The sequence below is a fragment of the Bombina bombina genome, chromosome 4 (assembly GCF_027579735.1).
Source record: "Bombina bombina isolate aBomBom1 chromosome 4, aBomBom1.pri, whole genome shotgun sequence".
NCBI lineage: Eukaryota > Metazoa > Chordata > Amphibia > Anura > Bombinatoridae > Bombina > Bombina bombina.
Window position 1 is genome coordinate 567,124,797 of NC_069502.1, and position 21,429 is coordinate 567,146,225.

The window sequence follows — 21,429 nt, forward strand, 5'->3', positions numbered from 1 at the left end:
AAAACTTCCTGGACTTAACTACATTGTTTTTTATATTTTTTCACGGATTGAATCACCTCACATTAATTTGGACTGTCCACACCTTCATTTAAGGAACACATTTTTTAAATTGATTCTGGACTATTATTTGATCACAAGCTGTTTTTTGGATCATTTTTTTGGATCATTGTTTTGATCACCATTTGGTTTTCGATCACTAATCGTTCTTATTTATATTTGTACATTTTTGTTTCACCTGCACATTTGTATATCATTATCATATTGTTTTACTATCCGTTATGTTTTAAACTACTATGTTCATACAGTCACCTTACTAGCAAATCTATCCTATAGGCATATTTGCGGTTCAGGTGTACCTCAGCTTACCTCCCCCCGACAGACGTAGGGACTCTGTCAGAGAGACTGAGACTATCTCCAATATACAGAACTTTTATTGCATTATTGTTCTCAAAACGTATTATTGTTCTTAAACATATTTTTACCAAAAATTTTTTTTTATTGTATTATCATATGATTTTTATGGATCCATATTCTTGCATGTAACTTGTTTTTAACTGGATATAATTGCACATTACTGTATTAAAATTGTGATACTTTATTTGGAAGACATATGTTCTGTGTCATCAAATATCACTATATATAGACGTTTTCTTCGACTTTTAACTATCCTGCACCTGTATATGCCTTCATAGTACACATTAATCTTTACCCCCCCATTCCAAAGCGCTAGACGCTTGGAATCTACGCTCTTAAACAAACTCATCAACACTATAAGAAGGACGAACTAAATCATTGCAGTCCACTATTTCAGGGAACCCATTCAGACCCTAACTCTATCAATTACGCTATATATCACATATTTTCACCTAACCCCTGGCCTTGCCTCTTTTGGCGCTCCTATCTTACTACCCAACTACACCATAGCACTATTGCGGACTAATTTTGGGGATCCGCTCTAGACAGGAGCCACAGGTCACTTTATACACAAGCGCTATAAGGACAACAAATTTGTTCGGACTTGTGAACTCTCACCACCTTACCAAAGAAAATGCAAAGTACAAGGGTGCACTGGTAGAATTCTATTACCTTTTCTTTTGTTTTTGGCCTTCTACTCTTCCTCTGCTTTGACCCTGATGCAGCAAGTTGAGGATCTTCTTTACCAGCTGCCTGTTTAAAAGCTGCATTTTCACTGCTATGGGTGTCATCAGGGGCTGAAATACTGGCCTGAAAACACAATATAATACATTAGGTGAGCTGGAAGATTATAGCTTCTAACAGTTAGATTCATTAAGGATGTTATTTCATTCAGTTCTCCAGCAATCAGTACATTTCTTCTCTAAACATTTCACATACAGGCCTAGATTATTAGTGGAGTGCTATCAAAAGCGTTTGAAGACCTGAAGTAAAGTGTTAAAGTGATTGGCAATTCTCCCCTTTTTGAAAATCAAATATTTTAGATGGAGTTTAATTCATCAGCTGTAACGAGGATGAGCTATAACTTACTTTTTAATATAGATATGAAATTCTAATACCCGCGCTCTGCATCCACTTCAAAAATCTATTTTTCTGTGAGGTTTAAATTTTTCTTCAATCAGCGCTCTCCCCTTTGGGCACCTTTTGTTAAAGTAGATTGAACAACAATTAAAACCGTTAGCTCACAGAAAAATGTACTTTTTAAGTGAGCAGCAGAGCGCGGGGATAAGAATTTCATATCTATATTAAAAAGTAAGTTATAGGGCATCTTTATTACAACTGATGAATGAAATTCCATCTAAAATAACACAAACATTCCAGATCTGATTTTTAAAAGGGAAGAGTTGACCATCACTTTCAGGCTAGAATAAATGCATAACAAAACATATAGTATTTACCTCATATTTATACACCATAAATACAGTTTTCTTATTAAAAAAAATAATTTAACAGTGGTTTAAACATATATGGTATATGACAAGGTGCTGGACTGGAAAGGGCACACAAGTGTATATGTACTGTATGTGTGATTTTGTATCTGTGTGTGTATATATATATATATATATGTGTGTGTGTGTGTGACTGTGTGTGCACATACATGTATACAGTGTTCTTCCCAGGACCTATTTAAGGGGCATATCACCTGGCTGATTTTTTTGACCACTCAGTTAAAATTTAAGCAAGTATTAAGCTAAAATTAACTCATATTACTTTTTTCAATATTTGTTATCATTAACTCAATAGATAGAGGTATGTTCTTCCTATCCTGAAATTTGGATTGTGTGTCTAGTTACCATTACATTTCTTTTGAGGATTGGTCTGTGACGTGGTTTTTAGTTGCACATCCTCAGAATTTTGTGCACGAGTGCTGGACAATCATATATTTGCAGATGAAGGACCCACATATATTTAGAGAAGTGCTGAACTTCAGTAATAGAGTGATGGTTTGTACGGTTAGATTTAAAACTTCCTCATTTCAGGAGGGTACAGCTTCTTGTTTGTCCAAATGATCTAATCCAAGAGCCCAACACATTAACAAAGGGAATAAGGGAAACTCACATAACCCCTGCAATATCCTGCATGGGACAGCAAATGTTTAGCTGCATCCTGGACCCTTATAGTTCTTTGAATCATACAAGAACTTAAGTCTAACAGATATAAAAACATTGAAATAAAGAAAACTGAAGGGGATAGTATGAATGGAGATAGGAGGTCTTCTATTTTTGCCTGAGGTTTTTGACTTTCTACAAGTGGTGGCTTGTTATAAACTCATTAGTCACAAATCATCTCCTAGGTCATATTTTTTTCCATGGAACATGAGAATTAAAAAATAACTAAGCGGTTGACACAAGACACCAGAGTGACCATTTTAAATCTTAGACGTCATTGCGATTTGTCTGTGTCCATATTATTCTTATGTAGAGTATTTAATATAATAACCTATGACAACTTAAAAGTAATGCTCATCAAACGAGCAGCATTGAAATGTAAATTATTGCTCTGACCAAGAGTTTACTTGATTAACATTCTTCAGGTTCAATTTCACACAATCATAACTGCACTTTTAAAGAGCAACATGCGCAGCAATACTCTGGCCTTATTTCTGTTGAAAACTGTGTAAACAGTTGGTAACCAGTGTTCCGTATAAGGCAACATTTCTCCAACATTGGTGTGTCCGGTCCACGGCGTCATCCTTACTTGTGGGATATTCTCTTCCCCAACAGGAAATGGCAAAGAGTCCCAGCAAAGCTGGTCACATGATCCCTCCTAGGCTCCGCCCACCCCAGTCATTCTCTTTGCCGTTGCACAGGCAACATCTCCACGGAGATGGTTAAGAGTTTTTGGTGTTTAAATGTAGTTTTTATTCTTCTATCAAGTGTTTGTTATTTTAAAATAGTGCTGGTATGTACTATTTACTCTGAAACAGAAAAGGATGAAGATTTCTGTTTGTAAGAGGAAGATGATTTTAGCAGACAGTAACTAAAATCGGTTGCTGTTTCCACATAGGACTGTTGAGATGAAGTAACTTCAGTTGGGGGAAACAGTTAGCAGACTTTTCTGCTTAAGGTAAGACTAGCCATATTTCTAACAAGACTGTGTAATGCTGGAAGGCTGTCATTTCCCCTCATGGGGACCGGTAAGCCATTTTCTTAGTCAAAAACAAACAGAATAAAGGGCTTATTATGGGCTAAAAAACTGGTAGACATGTTTATGGGCTAAATCGATTGCTTTATTTGTGCATATTATTCAAATTTAGGCTAACAATTGACATTTATAATCTTGGGGAACGTTTATAAAACGGCAGGCACTGTATTGGACACCTTTTTCAGTCAGGGGGCCTTTCTAGTCATAGACTGAGCCTCATTTTCGCGCCATTAATGCGCAGTTGTTTTTTGAGAACAGGGCATGCAGATGCATGTGTGTGGATCTAAGAATCTCTGAAAAAGCTTTTAGAAGGCGTCATTTGGTATCGTATTCCCCTCAGGGCTTGGTTAGGTCTTAGCAAAGACTGTATCTGGGACTGTATAGGGGTTAAATTGAAATTTGGTGTGCAATACTTTTAAGGCTTTAAGACACTGTGGTGAAAATTTGGTAATTTTTGAACAATTCCTTCATACTTTTTCACATATTCAGTAATAAAGTGTTTTCTGTTTGAAATTTAAAGTGACAGTAACGGTTTTATTTTAAAACGTTTTTTGTGCATTGTTGACAAGTTTAAGCCTGTTTAACATGTCTATACCTTCAGATAAGCTATGTTCTATATGTATGTAAGCCAATGTGTCTCCCCATTTAAATTTATGTGATAATTGTGCCATAGCGTCCAAACAAAGTAAGGACAGTACTGCCACAAATAATGATATTGCCCAAGATGATTCCTCAAATGAGGGGAGTAAACATGATACTACATCATCTCCTACTGTGTCTACACCAGTTTTGCCCATGCAGGAGGCCCCTAGTACATCTAGTGCGCCAATACTTATTACCATGCAACAATTAACGGCTGTAATGGATAACTCCATAGCAAATCTTTTATCCAAAATGCCTACTTATCAGAGAAAGCGCGATTGCTCTGTTTTAAACACTGAAGAGCAAGAGGACGCTGATGATAATTGTTCTGTCATACCCTCACACCAATCTGAAGGGGCCATGAGGGAGGTTTTGTCTGAGGGAGAAATTTCAGATTCAGGAAAAATTTCTCATCAAGCTGAACCTGATGTTGTGACATTTAAATTTAAATTAGAACATCTCCGCGCACTGCTTAAGGAGGTGTTATCTACTCTGGATGATTGTGACAATTTGGTCATTCCAGAGAAATTATGCAAGATGGACAGGTTCCTAGAGGTTCCGGTGCCCCCCAACGCTTTTCCTATACCCAAGCGGGTGGCGGACATAGTAAATAAAGAGTGGGAAAAGCCCGGCATACCTTTTGTTCCTCCCCCTATATTTAAGAAATTATTTCCTATGGTCGACCCCAGAAAGGACTTATGGCAGACAGTCCCCAAGGTCGAGGAGGCAGTTTCTACTCTAAACAAACGCACTACTATTCCTATCGAAGATAGTTGTGCTTTCCAAGATCCTATGGATAAAAAATTGGAAGGTTTGCTTAAAAAGATTTTTGTACAGCAAGGCTACCTTCTACAACCAATTTCATGCATTGTTCCTGTCACTACGGCAGCGTGGTTCTGGTTCGAGGAACTAGAAAAGTCGCTCAGTAGAGAAACTCCATATGAGGAGGTTATGGACAGAGTTCACACACTTAAATTGGCTAACTCTTTTATTTTAGATGCCGCTTTGCAATTAGCAAAATTAGCGGCGAAAAATTAAGGGTTTGCTATTGTGGCGCGCAGAGCGCTTTGGCTAAAGTCTTGGTCAGCGGATGTGTCATCCAAGACAAAATTACTTAACATTCCTTTCAAAGGTAAAACTTTATTTGGACCTGATTTGAAAGAGATTATTTCAGACATCACTGGGGGAAAGGGCCACGCCCTTCCACAGGATAGGTCTTTTAAGGCTAAAAATAAGCCTAATTTTCGTCCCTTTCGCAGAAATGGACCAGCCTCTAATTCTGCATCCTCTAAGCAAGAGGGTAATGCCTCACAACCCAAACCAGCCTGGAAACCAATGCAAGGCTGGAACAAAGGTAAGCAGGCCAAGAAGCCTGCCACTGCTAACAAGACAGCATGAAGGAGTAGCCCCCGATCCGGGACCGGATCTGGTGGGGGGCAGACTCTCTCTCTTTGCTCAGGCTTGGGCAAGAGATGTTCAGGATCCCTGGGCGCTAGAAATAGTTTCTCAAGGTTATCTCCTGGAATTCAAGGAACTACCCCCAAGGGGAAGGTTCCACAAGTCTCACTTATCCTCAAACCAAATAAAGAGACAGGCATTCTTACATTGTGTAGAAGACCTGTTAAAGATGGGAGTGAAACACCCAGTTCCAATAAAGGAACAAGGAATGGGATTTTATTCCAATCTGTTCGTAGTTCCCAAAAAAGAGGGAACGTTCAGACCAATTTTGGATTTGAAGATCCTAAACAAATTTCTCAGGGTACCATCGTTCAAAATGGAAACTATTCGAACGATTCTACCCACCATCCAGGAAAGTCAATTTATGACTACCGTGGATCTAAAGGATGCGTACCTACATATCCCTATCCACAAGGAACATCATCAGTTCCTAAGGTTCGCTTTTCTGGACAAACATTACCAGTTTGTGGCTCTTCCATTCGGATTAGCCACTGCTCCAAGGATTTTCACAAAGGTGCTAGGGTCCCTTCTAGCGGTTCTAAGACCAAGGGGCATTGCAGTAGTACCTTACTTGGACGACATTCTAATACAAGCGTCGTCCCTGTCAAAGGCAAAGGCTCATACGGACATCGTTCTAGCCTTTTTCACATCTCACGGATGGAAGGTGAACAAAGAAAAGAGTTCTCTGTCCCCGTCAACAAGAGTTCCCTTCTTGGGAACAATAATAGATTCCTTAGAAATGAGGATTTTTCTGACAGAGGTCAGAAAATCAAAACTTCTAAGCTCTTGTCAAGTGCTTCATTCTGTTCCTCGTCCTTCCATAGCGCAGTGCATGGAAGTAATAGGATTGATGGTTGCAACAATGGACATAGTTCCTTTTGCACGAATTCATCTAAGACCATTACAACTGTACATGCTCAAACAGTGGAATGGGGATTATACAGACTTGTCTCCAATGATTCAAGTAGATCAAAAGACCAGAGATTCACTCCGTTGGTGGCTGACCCTGGACCATCTGTCCCAGGGAATGAGCTTCCGCAGGCCAGAGTGGGTCATTGTCACGACCGACGCCAGTCTAGTGGGCTGGGGTGCGGTCTGGGAATCCCTGAAAGCTCAGGGTCTATGGTCTCGGGAAGAGTCTCTTCTCCCGATAAACATTCTGGAACTGAGAGCGATATTCAATGCTCTCAGAGCTTGGCCTCAACTAGCAAAGGCCAAATTCATAAGGTTCCAATCAGACAACATGACGACTGTTGCTTATATCAATCATCAAGGGGGGAAAAAGAGTTCCCTGGCGATGAAAGAAGTGACCAAAATAATTCAATGGGCGGAGGATTACTCCTGCCACTTGTCTGCGATCCACATCCCAGGAGTGGAAAATTGGGAAGCGGATTTTCTGAGTCGTCAGACATTTCATCCGGGGGAGTGGGAACTCCATCCGGAAATCTTTGCCCAAATAACTCAATTATGGGGCATTCCAGACATGGATCTGATGGCGTCTCGTCAGAACTTCAAGGTTCCTTGCTACGGGTCCAGATCCAGGGATCCCAAGGCGACTCTAGTAGATGCACTAGTAGCACCTTGGACTTTCAACCTAGCTTACGTATTCCCACCGTTTCCTCTCATTCCCAGGCTGGTAGCCAGGATCAATCAGGAGAGGGCCTCGGTGATCTTGATAGCTCCTGCGTGGCCACGCAGGACTTGGTATGAAGACCTGGTGAATATGTCATCGGCTCCACCATGGAAACTACCTTTGAGACAGGACCTTCTTGTTCAAGGTCCATTCGAACACCCAAATCTGGTCTCCCTCCAACTGATGGCTTGGAGATTGAACGCTTGATTCTATCAAAGCGTGGGTTTTCAGATTCGGTGAAAGATACTCTGGTTCAGGCCAGAAAACCTGTAACTAGAAAAATTTACCATAAAATATGGAAAAAATATATCTGTTGGTGTGAATCCAAAGGATTCCCATGGAATAAGATAAAAATTCCTAAGATTCTCTCCTTTCTTCAAGAAGGTTTGGAGAAAGGATTATCTGCAAGTTCCCTAAAGGGACAGATCTCTGCTTTATCTGTCTTACTACACAAAAGACCAGCAGTGCCAGATGTTCAAGTATTTGTTCAGGCTCTGGTTAGGATCAAGCCTGTTTACAGACCTTTGACTCCTCCCTGGAGTCTAAATCTAGTTCTTTCAGTTCTTCAAGGGGTTCCGTTTGAACCCTTACATTCCATAGATATTAAGTTACTATCTTGGAAAGTTTTGTTTTTGGTTGCAATTTCTTCTGCTAGAAGAGTTTCAGAGTTATCTGCTCTGCAGTGTTCTCCTCCTTATCTGGTGTTCCATGCAGATAAGGTGGTTTTGCGTACTAAGCCTGGTTTTCTTCCTAAAGTTGTTTCTAACAAAAATATTAACCAGGAGATAGTTGTACCTTCTTTGTGTCTGAATCCAGTTTCAAAGAAGGAACGTTTGTTACACAATTTGGACGTTGTCCGTGCTCTAAAGTTCTATTTAGAGGCTACTAAAGATTTCAGACAAACATCTTCCTTGTTTGTTGTTTATTCTGGTAAAAGGAGAGGTCAAAAAGCGACTTCTACCTCTCTTTCCTTTTGGCTTAAAAGCATCATCCGATTGGCTTATGAGACTGCCGGACGGCAGCCTCCTGAAAGAATCACAGCTCACTCCACTAGGGCTGTGGCTTCCACATGGGCCTTCAAGAACGAGGCTTCTGTTGACCAGATATGTAAGGCAGCGACTTGGTCTTCACTGCACACTTTTGCCAAATTTTACAAATTTGATACTTTTGCTTCTTCGGAGGCTATTTTTGGGAGAAAGGTTTTGCAAGCTGTGGTTCCTTCCGTTTAGGTGACCTGATTTGCTCCCTCCCTTCATCCGTGTCCTAAAGCTTTGGTATTGGTTCCCACAAGTAAGGATGACGCCGTGGACCGGACACACCAATGTTGGAGAAAACAGAATTTATGCTTACCTGATAAATTACTTTCTCCAACGGTGTGTCCGGTCCACGGCCGGCCCTGGTTTTTTAATCAGGTCTGATTAATTATTTTCTCTAACTACAGTCACCACGGTATCATATGGTTTCTCCTATATATATTTCCTCCTGTCCGTCGGTCGAATGACTGGGGTGGGCGGAGCCTAGGAGGGATCATGTGACCAGCTTTGCTGGGACTCTTTGCCATTTCCTGTTGGGGAAGAGAATATCCCACAAGTAAGGATGACGCCGTGGACCGGACACACCGTTGGAGAAAGTAATTTATCAGGTAAGCATAAATTCTGTTTTTGTGAGCGTCCCAGCATTGAAACAGTTAAAAAAGGAACCGAACCCTGCAGTTAACAAACACTACACAATGCAGACTGCAAGGTATGGTTCCCTTATTAACCTCTTCACTGCTGGGCCGCTCACAAAATGAGGCCTTAGAGAGAACACTGGTGGTAACATAAATTATCTCCATAGGCTTTACATCAGCAACGGAAACTATGCCTCAGTAAGTTACACATAAATAGGTACATCCCTTTAGATAAGGAAATTCTATGACTAAAGCAAAAAAAACAAACAACAGAAACCTAAAATAAAGTGCATCTGTATTTGTAGCAATATAGGTATGAAATGAGTAGTGAGAATACATATACCTTACTATCTCCAACATCTTCCCTGGGGACAGACTGAGTACGTCTCTCCTCTTTCAGTTTCTCTCGTTTCTTCCTTAAGCTTCTGCCACGGCTGAATCGCAAAATCTACAAAAAAATCAAACTTATCTAAATTGTTAATTTATAACGCTAGTCTAATATATAATTTTGCACTAAGGTAATTTGAAATATGTGTTACTGCTAGTTTAATTTTTACTATTCAAATATATAATTAGTTACTCGTACATTACAGTATTTAATTAAAAGCTGTATATGCGGCATATGTGCATGTTCAGGACTACTGGGACTACTAGCTGGACACATTTGCTGAGCCAATGACAAGAGGCAAATGTTTGTGACCACCAAACACCAGTCAACTTACAGTAGAGCATTGCTGCTTGTAAGCCTACATAGTTATGCTTTTCAACAAAGGATATCAAGAGTACAAAGTAAATTTGATAATAAAAGTAAATAGAAAATTCTGTTAACTGTTACTATTTATTTTCTGAGTTTAACTGGTTAAATTACAAGTAGAGCCCTAAATTATCACACACGCAATAATTAATCAGCCATTACAAGTGTCTGGTTATTGCTACTGCGAGCTCGCGTTAGCACTTATAAAATTAACCAGAGATCAGATCTAGGGTTAATTTTTTAAATGTGCCCCAAATGTCCCCACAATACTGTGTAGTGTATTTTATTAAAAAAAATAACAGCATCTTTTTTTTAATAAAATAACTGCACTGGGGAGTATTTTAGGGCTAAAGCTGGCAGGAGTGGGGTGTTAGAAAAAAAAAAATGGCACTGAAATGTGCCTTTACATAGCGGTCTATGGGAACTGTGTGTTCCCAGTAAATATATATGTACATGCTTATGTACATATATATTTACGTGTTAATATGTTTATAAACTACTTACCCCCTTCGCTGCGCATAGCTACTGATGCCGTGTCTGACAGGAACAGAACTGAGCTTCCATTGGAGCCTATGGAGCACATGCTGACAACTTGTAATATCAGCGCACATTAGCATGCACTGGTATTACACAGTGGAGCGCAAATATCGCTTTCATGAAAGCGATATTTAGTGCTCCACTTGTAATCTGGCCCTAAATGTGGTATGTTTAAAAGTTTAGTCACCCTCCCAGTTGATTCACTGGCAATTTCTTTGTAAGGTATCAAAACCTTAATTGTGTAAATTGACTTCTTTGGCTTTGATCTAAGTCTTGTGGTGACAGTTCTAGAGCTTAAAAAATTATCTGACTCAATGGGGCATATTTATCAAGCTCCGAACGGAGCTTGATGCCCCGTGATTCTGGCGAGCCTGCACAGCAGTTATGAAGCAGCGGTCACAAAGACCGCTGCTCCATAACCTGTCCGCCTGCTCTGAGCAGGCGGACAGACATAGCCGGAAATCAACTCGATCGAGTACGATCGGGTTGATTGACACTCCTTGCTGGCGGCCTATTGGCCGCGAGTCTGCAGGGGGCGGCGTTGCACCAGCAGCTCTTGTGAGCTGCTGGTGCAATGCTGAATACGGCGAGCGTATTGCTCGCCGTATTCAGCGAGGTCTGTCGGACCTGATCCACACTGTCGGATCAGGTCCGACAGACCTTGATAAATAGAGGCCTTGGAACCATTCAGGTGTTGCACTTGCAGTCAGCAACCACTGGCTCCCTAGTCAGCTGCTTGCAGTTTCCACTGTCTGAAATGTCATTAAGAAATGAACATTAAGTGGAACTAAAGAAGTCAAGAGAAGATCTGGAAGACCAAGAAAAATCATCAATAGAACAGCTCGTAGACTAGTCAGGAAAGCAGGAAGCTTTAGCTGGCACAGGCATTGTGGTGAAGCAATTCTTGCACAAACATGATTCACATTGAAGGGTAAACAGAAAGAAACCTTATATGAAAGCTTGTCATAAATGTCAGAGAAATGCAACACAACAAATCGATAAGCCAGAAGCATTTTGGAACAAAGTGCTGTGGTGAAAATTGAGTTCTTCGGCTACAATCACCAAAGGTACATTTGTTAAGGATGGCGTGGATCTTTTCTGCTTTGTGATGTGTTGCACAAGAAATATACTGTTAAAGTAGAGGGAAAAATAGATTCTACTAAATATCAGCAAACCTTGAAAACTGTCCCATAGCCAGTGAAGAAACAATGACAAGACGGATCCAAAAACACACCTTAACATTAATTACAAACTACTTCAAGAAACAAATAGACACATGGTTTTGGAAAGGCTTTCACAATCCCGATTCTTGAATATTATTTTAAATCTTTGGGGTGATCTCAACCATGTGCATGCAAGGAAACCTAAGAATGTTTCAGAACTAGGAATATTATGTAAGGAAATACTCCTAAAGCAAGAAATCAAACTGTTAGCTAGTGTTTGGAGAATGGGATTTCTGCCAAAGGCAGTGTTGCTAAGTACTGACTGTAAGGGTGCCAAAACTTTTGCATATGACACATTTACTGGAAGAGGTTTCACTCAGTTAAATTCAGCAATTCACTGCAGTGGCTGTGTTAAATTCTTTTCATTAAAAAAAAAAAATCAGCAACAATATATTTGTCCAAGGGTGTCACAACTTTTGCATACAACTGTAGGTGTTTATATACAGTACATTTTTCACACACACACACACACAAACAGGTGGATACATATCATTAAATATCACTTAAGTAACTAGATAAAATAGAAAAAATACTTCCACCAAACGTTAAAGGGACAGTAAAGTCAAAAACATAATTTATTCTTACCTGATAAATTCCTTTCTTTCTTGGTGGTAAGAGTCCACAAAATCCACTGGGAGGAGGCAAATACCCTACACCAGAGCTTAAAGTATCCCTCCTACTTCCCTTTCCCTCCCAGTAGTACATATAGCCAAGGAACTTTCACTCTAAAAGAAAAAAGCGTAAACAAGACTCAAGTGAAATAAAACACACAGTGGCACCAGCGCTCTAAAATTCACACTTACAATGTTTATTAATAGTCAAAGCACTTAGAAACAATCAACAGCAAAAGGCTTCCATCATTAAAGTTCCCAATACTCAGCTGCTCAAAACCGCTCTCCCTTCTATGGTTATACAGTCTGTTCCACACGTCCGCCGGAACTTTGAAAGTTAGGAGAGACTTGCTGCTCAAGCTATGGAAGCCCTGTATGTTCAAGAAAAGCAAGCGTATTCCTCTTAGAACACTTGGGACTACGGATCCTCTAAATGGTCCTCAACGATTACCCCAACGCGTTTCATCTGCTAACGTGCAGACTTCCTCAAGGAGAATAGTAAGTATCGTAAGTGAGTCAGTTAAGAAACATTATTTATATTTCCAAAGAGTGTTAGCCCCATTGTTTTTCTCTGTGTGTGTTTTACATATAGCCAAGGATAGGAGGAAGAAGTATGAAAGATAGTAGGGTAAAGAGGTGCAAACTAGAACCGCCAAATAGGAAAAAATGGATGGGAACATATCAGGTAAGAATACATTTTTTTTTTCTTTCTAAGGTGGTGAGAGTCCACGAAAATCCTTACTTGTGAAAATAATACCCAAGCTGTAGAGTCCACAAAGAAAAACGGATGGTAATGAAGGAAAGGCAGGCACCTATTTACAAGGAACCACGGCCTGAAGGATCATTCTTACAAAAACTGCAACCTTGCAAATGTGCTCTACTGATACCCCATTCATGAATACCAAAGACGTAGACACAGAACGAGTTTAATCAGCCTTAATACTTAAAGGCGACGACTATCCCGCCTCCAAGTAAGCAACGAGAATCAAACTCTTCTATCAAGAAGCTAAGGTAACAGAAGCTGCCTTCTGGTTACATTTAAACTTTAGCATCCTTTACATTAAAATTTCTAACACCCTGCCTACATCCAGATTGAGCAATAATCTCCCAGTAGAAGATTTTGGATTAGGACACAAGAAAGGAACCTCAATTTTCTGGTTAATTTTCAATGAGAAAACACCTTAAATAGAAAACCAGACAAAGTTAGTAAAACGGCATTATGCTGATGAAACACCAGATACTGACGATCGCAGGAGAGAGCTGAAGATTCACAAACTCTCCTAGTTGAACAAAAACAACATATTTCAAAACAGAGACTGAATACCCAATGAATGCATAGGTTACAAAGGAAAGACACTGAAGCCTCTAAGGACCAGATTCAAACTGTGACCCTTTAGAGGGATTACTGATAGGCCCTGCCATGCTTCCTTGATCAAAGCACTATGAAAGATGCACCACCTTCTGGTAAATCCTTCAGTAACAGGTATATGAGCCTGAATAAGTCACTTTAACAGATTCATAATAACCCCTCTGAGGAAGAACTAAAACCCCTCTGAGGAAGAACATCCCCAAGCATTTGAACTGAGAAACTGAAGATATTTTATTATTATTATTATTATTAGTTATTTGTAGAGTGCCAACAGATTCTGCAGCGCTATAAGCATAGGTGGTATATATGACACATGTATAGTGATCAAATGGGTAGAGGGCCCTGCCAAGAGTTGCACTGTTGTAGTCAGCTCTTAAGAAGGTGATCTACAAACAGCTGGGCTCTTAGGCTTACAAGCTAAGGGGGTTAAAGGGGATAGCAATGGAGGAGAGGAACGAGTATAAAGAAAGGTTAGTGTAGGTTGTATGCATCCCTGAACAGTAGAGTCTTTAGGGAGCACTTGAAGCTTTCAAAACTTGGGGAGAGTCTTGTGGAGCAAGGGAGAGAGTTCCACAAAATGGGAGCCAGTCTTGAGAAGTCCTGTTAATGGGAATGTGAGGAGGTAACAAGAGAGGAGGAGAGTAGGAGGTCATGAGCAGAGCGAAGGGGACAGGAGGGATAGTATCTGTAGATAAATTCTGAGATATAGGGGGGAGAAGTGCAGTTGAGGGCCTTGTATGTCAGAGTCAGAATTTTGTGTTTAATACTGGAGGCAAGGGGGGGGCGGAGCTAGCCCTGAGTCTGAATGGTCGCATGCTGCCACAGCTCCGGCTGTATCTTATAAAAAAATATATATTTGACCTTTCAGCTCAGCCTATTTAAAACTCACAAGGTGCCTATTAGCTTACAGATCTCAATTAAGAAACTTGGAGTTTGGTGGACATTGAGGAGTCAAGTTATTCTGTTTGTTTTGACGGTGGAGCTGGGTGAGACCTTCCAAGAACAGCCATCTTTTAACTGCGTGAGGAGGATAACTTGCAAAGCCAGAATACGGCTTTATCATTCCCAAGATTATTATGGCATCTGCTTACCACCTCCTAGATGATATCAGGGCTCTCCTACAGCAGTATCAGCTTTGCTTTACAGAGACTTTGCAATCTGCTATGGACTTACCTAATTCAGAAGCTCCAGAACAGCCCAGGGGAAAACCGAATGATATGCTCTCTTGTGGATTAGCGCAATACAAAGGTGCATTACAGAGTGAGTCTCCACTTATCACAAAGAAGGCAGGAGACTTATGTTTGGAGTGTGACCCTTGTGAGGGGCGAATGGGTGTCCAGCAGCCTAATGATCAGAAGCAAGCTTCGCTGAGCCCCAAGCTGTTGCCAGAAAGGAAAGTGTATTCTGGAAGTGCTAATTTTTACTCTGACTACCTCAAGACTCTGTTCACTGATTTAGGAATGAAGACAGTAACAGCGCAAATTCCCTTCCAACGAAAACTGCTCCATTTGATCCTTGCAACGCGGTACAAGGCTTCTCCGGCATTTGTTGAAATTCTCTACTCCAAGGGTATGATAATACTGAGGCAATGTGAGGAAAGTTTGTATGCAATCTTGGCCATCAAAAGAGGCATTGGATAAAACTGAAGATTATTTTTTGAGTCTGCAACTCCACTTTGCCCCCTATATCAGCCACTGATCAGATAGGTTGAAAGTTGGAGTGTGATAGGGACGATTGAGTTGCTCAAAACTCTTTTAATCCTCTGCAAGTCCCTGGATTTGGACATTTCTTTCATTCTCAGTAGTTAATTAACAGACGCCTAGATTTAGAGTTCTGCATTAGCCGTCAAAACCAGCATTAAGGGGTCCTAACGCTGGTCTTGGCTGCCCGCTGGTATTTAGAGTCAGTCAGGAAAGGGTCAAACGCTCAGTTTCCAGCCGCGACTTTTCCATATCGCAGATCCCCTTATGCCAATTGCGTATCCTATCTTTTCAATGGGATCTTCCTAACGCCGGTATTTAGAGTCTTGGCTGAAGTGAGCGTTAGAACTCTAACGACAAAACTCCAGCCACAGAAAAAAGTCAGGAGTTAAGAGCTTTATGGGCTAACGCCGGTTTATAAAGCTCTTAACTACTGTTCTCTAAAGTACACTAACACCCATAAACTACCTATGTACCCCTAAACCGAGGTGCCCCCACATCGCCGCCACTCTAATAAAAAAATGTAACCCCTAACCTGCCGACCGCACACCGCCGCCACCTACATTATCCCTATGTACCCCTATTCTGCTGCCCCTAATATCGCAGACACCTACATAATATTTATTAACCCCTAATCTGCCCCTCCCAAAGTCGCCGCTACCTACCTACACTTATTAACCCCTTATTAAAGCTAAGTCTAACCCTAACCCTAACACCCACCTAAGTTAAATATAATTTTTATCTAACGAAATAAATTAACTCTTATCAAATAAATTATTCCTATTTAAAGCTAAATACTTACCTGTAAAATAAACCCTAATATAGCTACAATATAACGAATAATTATATTGTAGCTATTTTAGGATTTATATCTATTTTACAGGCAACTTTGTATTTATTTTAACTAGGTACAATAGCTATTAAATAGTTAATAACTATTTAATAGCTACCTAGTTAAAATAATTACAAAATTACCTGTAAAATAAATCCGATTGGATTCTATCAGCCAATCGGAATTAAGGTAGGAAAAATCTGATTGGCTGATTGAATCAGCCAATCAGATTCAAGTTCAATCCGATTGGCTGATCCAATCAGCCAATCAGATTGAGCTTGCATTCTATTGGCTGTTCCAATCAGCCAATAGAATGCAAGCTCAATCTGATTGGCTGATCCAATCAGCCAATCGGATTGAACTTGAATCTGATTGGCTGATTCAATCAGCCAATCAGATTTTTCCTACCTTAATTCCGATTGGCTGATAGAATCCTATCAGCCAATCGGAATTCGAGGGACGCCATCTTGGATGACGTCATTTAAAGGAACCTTCATTCGTCATTAGTCCGTCGGTGAAGAAGGATGGCTCCTCGTCGGCTGCTTCAAGATGGTCCCGCTCCGCGCCGGATGGAAGAAGATAGAAGATGCCGCCTGGATGAAGATGTCTGCCAGTCCGGATGTCCTCTTCTGCCGGGATAGGATGAAGACTTCGGACCCTCTCGAGGAGCTCTTCTGCCCGGATAGGATGAAGTCTTCGGACCCTCTTCTGGACGGATCGGTGATACCCAGCTGGGTGAAGATAAGGTAGGAAGATCTTCAGGGGCTTAGTGTTAGGTTTTTAAGGGGGGTTTGGGTGGGTTAGATTAGGGGTATGTGGGTGGTGGGTTGTAATGTTGGGGGGGGGGATAGTATGTTTTTTTACAGGCAAAAGAGCTGTTTTCTTTGGGGCATGCCCCGCAAAAGGCCCTTTTAAGGGCTGGTAAGGTAATAGAGCTGTTAACTTTTTATTTTAGAATAGGGTAGGGCATTTTTTTATTTTGGGGGCTTTGTTATTTTATTTAGGGGGCTTAGAGTAGGTGTAATTAGTTTAAAATTCTTGTATTCTTTTTTTTTGTAATTTAGTGTTTGTTTTTTTTGTAATTTAGTGTTTGTTTTTTTTGTAATTTAGTTTAGTTGATTTAATTGTAGGTAATTGTAGGTAGTTTAGTTAATTTATTTATTGATAGTGTAGTGTTAGGTTTAATTGTAACTTAGGTTAGGATTTATTTTACAGGTAATTTTGTAATTATTTTAACTAGGTAGCTATTAAATAGTTATTAACTATTTAATAGCTATTGTACCCAGTTAAAATAAATACAAAGTTGCCTGTAAAATAAATATAAATCCTAAAATAGCTACAATATAATTATTCGTTATATTGTAGCTATATTAGCGTTTATTTTACAGGTAAGTATTTAGATTTAAATAGGAATAATTTATTTAATAAGAGTTAATTTATTTCGTTAGATAAAAATTATATTTAATTTAGGGGGGTGTTAGGGTTAGACTTTAGGGGTTAATACATTTATTATAGTAGCGGCGAGGTCCGGTTGGCAGATTAGGGGTTAATACTTGAAGTTAGGTGTCGGCGATGTTAGGGAGGGCAGATTAGGGGTTAATACTATTTATTATAGGGTTTGTGAGGCGGGAGTGCGGCGGTTTAGGGGTTAATACATTTATTATAGTGGCGGCGAAGTCCGCTCGGCAGATTAGGGGTTAATAAGTGTAGGCAAGGTAGCGGCGACGTTGGGGGGGGGCAGATTAGGGGTTAATAATTATAATGTAGGTGTCGGCAACGTTGGGGGCAGCAGATTAGGGGTTCATAAGGATAACGTAGGTTGCGGCGGTGTCCGGAGCGGCAGATTAGGGGTTAATAATATAATGCAGGGGTCAGCGATAGCGGGGGCGGCAGATTAGGGGTTAATAATTGTAAGGTTAGGGGTGTTTAGACTCAGGGGTTTATGTTAGGGTGTTAGGTGCAGACTTAGAAAGTGTTTCCCCATAGGAAACAATGGGGCTGCGTTAGGATCTGAACGCTGCTTTTTTGCAGGTGTTAGGTTTTTTTTCAGCTCAAACTGCCCCATTGTTTCCTATGGGGGAATCATGCACAAGCACGTTTTTCAAGCTGGCTGCTACCGTAAGCAACGCTGGTATTTAGAGTTGAAGTGGCGGTAAATTATGCTCTACGCTCCCTTTTTGGAGCCTAACGCAGCCCTTCAGAGAACTCTAAATACCAGTGTTATTTAAAAGGTGCGGGGGGGGAAAAACCACACGTAGCTAACGCACCCCTTTGGCCGCAAAACTCTAAATCTAGCCGAGAGAGTCTACCCACTACAGAAAAAACTGGGTTACATTTTTTATGTTTGGACTGGATATACATAATTAATATTCACTGCATTTCCAAGTTTTATTTGGGTTTCGTTGTTTGCATATCTGAGTTTTATATTATAGTTAAGCTAACTGTTACATCAAGCAATGGAGATACTGGCGAGATATTGGGGATTTGAAGTAAAACATATACTGTTTAATATATTTCCAAATCATTTGTTATTTGAGGCATTTATATACACATATCGCACTGTAGAAGCAAGGATTCAAAACAAAATGTCTCGATGGTAGCTGTAATTACCATTTGTCACCGCTGGAGGGGAGTCAAAGCTTAGTTTTAGCTGGATTTACACAGTAAACTCATGCGATCTGGCTATCCTTATTTCCTTTTGGACTCCTTGCCCTGTAATTCTAGATTTGCTACCCATAAAAACAATTTGCAGGTATATATTTGGGTTATAGCTGGACACCTCAGAAATACTCCCCAGACATCTTTAACCAGCACATGGTATATATTATCATATACCTTATACCCTTCCTTTATCTTTTTGGTTTGTAAAACAGTTAATCTCACTATAGTTGTGTTACTTCTACAATCTTATTTGCATATTAATCTGGTTAAACAGACTTTTTAAAGTTTAAACAGTCTCCTGTTGCTGGGTATAGGGCCCGTGCCCAGTCAGCAGGGTTAGATTAAAGTGAAGGTAAAGTGAAAGGCTCTATTCTACATAATTACTGTTATCAAGCAAAATAAATATAACTTTCATTCATCAATTTTTACAAATCTTTATATTACCTGAGATATCGGATATTATTTTTATGTATTCGGCTTTCCAAAAATCAACCCGTACAATTTTTTTTTTTTTTATAAACAAAAAATCACGTTGTTGAGCCATCCAATTGATTCTTTGGCCGTTAGGCGGCCGTCAATTTACGTCATCATTACATGGCTCTTGATGCGCATGCGTGACATCTTCTACTTCGCATTTGCCAAGCGCGCGTCCACGTTTTGCGCATGCGCAGTAAAAACTTGAGTTTGTGGGCATATTTTGTACAGCATAGGAACTCAGACGGCAACTCATTTGAAGCATATGTAGCGCTCCGATTACCGCAAGCATCTCTTTTTTTTTTGGTAACTCTAAAACAATCAATGATCAATGCAAAGATCAATGTCGAAAAATGATGCGCATGCGTGATTATTCCATGCTTGATATGCACGAGCTTAGTAGACACATATAGAGCGGGTGGGACCGCTCTATACGTCACAGTAACAGAAACCCAGAAATGGAGGATGGGAGGAGAATCAACAGGGAATGGTAATAGAAATTTAGTTTGAAAAATACCCAAATAAATAATTATTTTTTTAAAATAAACCTAGCGACTGTTCTTGATTTAGTAAAAGGATCATAAATACGATTACTGGTTAACATAACTTTACCTTCACTTTAAAGAGAGGAGCAAATATTTTTCTTGTGTGTAGCTAAAATACTTTTGTCGTCCTGTTATCTGCTTAACAGTATAAATGTACTATTAGCATATTTATTTACAACTTAATTAAGCTTCACTGTTGCTCCGGCATTTAGGCAGTTAGTTACATCCTAGAGCTCTAGATTTAGATATTATGCAGTGTTGAGATCCTGGCGCTAGTATAAGCAAATTTTGCGCACTGTAAATCTGTTTGGCCACTTGATCAGCGCACAAAGTTGGGTAGACATATCTGATAAATGAGGTTCTAGGGTTTATGTTTAATACCCCCATGAACATATATATAGGAGTGCTATAATCATGCTACCTACTTATGCCTATCTTATGTACAGATTTCAATTACTCCAGGATGACTTGTTTTCTAACACAGTCTGGACCTGCACTAGTGCCTTGATGTACAGTCTCTCTCCATAAAATATCATAATGGAGCTGCATAACCCTTGTTATATGTATCATCTTAGATTCTCAGGGTTTATTATGCGAGATATAGTCTCAGTCCATGCGCAATTAGCTTATCCACATAGATAGCGCTTTGCTCTATTGCAGCCTGTTTACTTTAAGTCAGGATGCAGTAGCTTATCTTGCATTCTTTAGAAATGTACGATTCTCTGATATACCTTGCTTAATATACCCAAATTACCACCTCCCCCCCCCCCCCACATTCTCATATAATATACCTCCTAATTTAGGAGGGTTAACTTAGCGGTTTATCTTGCCTATACCACACTCTAACTACTTCTCTCATACGTATACCTTGCAGTGTAACATAATAATGACCATATCTCTTCTTCTTAGCTCTGCAAGATTGTTTAACGTTTTTTGTTGAACACTTTTTTATAATTTTTATTTCTTACAAAGTCCAGTTGTAGTGTTTGAATTCGATGCAATATACCTACATATCTCACTCCACTTATGCATAAGAAAGAATTCCTCCTTTACAGCACTGCAAACTTTTCATGGTCATGAGTGGCCCCACGTGTAATTAGAGGAAATTATACTTGCTATAAAAAGAGGTTGTAACCTTACTTTGTACTATAACATATCTGTTGTTCTAAATTTTTTATTGTTAAGATAGCTCCACATTGTAAAACTGGCAAAATGTCATTTGATGTACATGAGTATATTATTGTACGACTTGAAAACCTCAATAATAATTTATTTAAAAAAAAAAAATCCTGGAGGCAAGAGAAAGCCAGTGAAGAGATTGGCAGAGAGGTGCAGCAGATGAAGAGTGACGTGTAAGGAAGGTGAGCCTGGCAGAGGCATTCATTATCAATTGTAAAGGAGCCAGGTGGCAGCTAGGGAGACCAGAGAGGACAGAATTGCAGTAGTCGAGGCGGGAAAGGATGAGAGAGTGTATTAAAATCTTAGTTGTGTCTTGTGTAAGGAAATGTCTAATTTTAGAGATGTTTTTAAGGTGGAAGTGGCAGGCTTTAGCCAAGGACTGAATGTGAGGAGTAAAAGAAAGATCTGAGTCAAATGTGATCTTGATAAAAGAATGGACTAGATCTGCATACCACTTCCTGCGGGCCAAGCCTGAGCTATTAGAATTGCAGAGATTTGATCTTGCTTGAATCAAGCAAATACCC

General features: G+C 39.9%; 1 protein-coding gene across 4 annotated transcripts in view; it reads right to left on the bottom strand.

Annotated features, from left to right (window-relative positions):
- Positions 1 to 21,429, bottom strand: part of ANKRD6 (ankyrin repeat domain 6) — a 719,155-nt gene that overhangs the window by 118,103 nt on the left and 579,623 nt on the right. For all 4 annotated transcript variants that reach the window (XM_053710544.1, XM_053710542.1, XM_053710540.1 and 1 more), the window contains 2 exons: positions 9,364 to 9,468; positions 1,087 to 1,224 (listed from right to left, as the gene is read on the bottom strand). In XM_053710544.1, the coding sequence (XP_053566519.1) occupies positions 1,087 to 1,224; positions 9,364 to 9,468 (243 nt within the window). The remainder of the gene's footprint in view (positions 1 to 1,086; positions 1,225 to 9,363; positions 9,469 to 21,429) is intronic.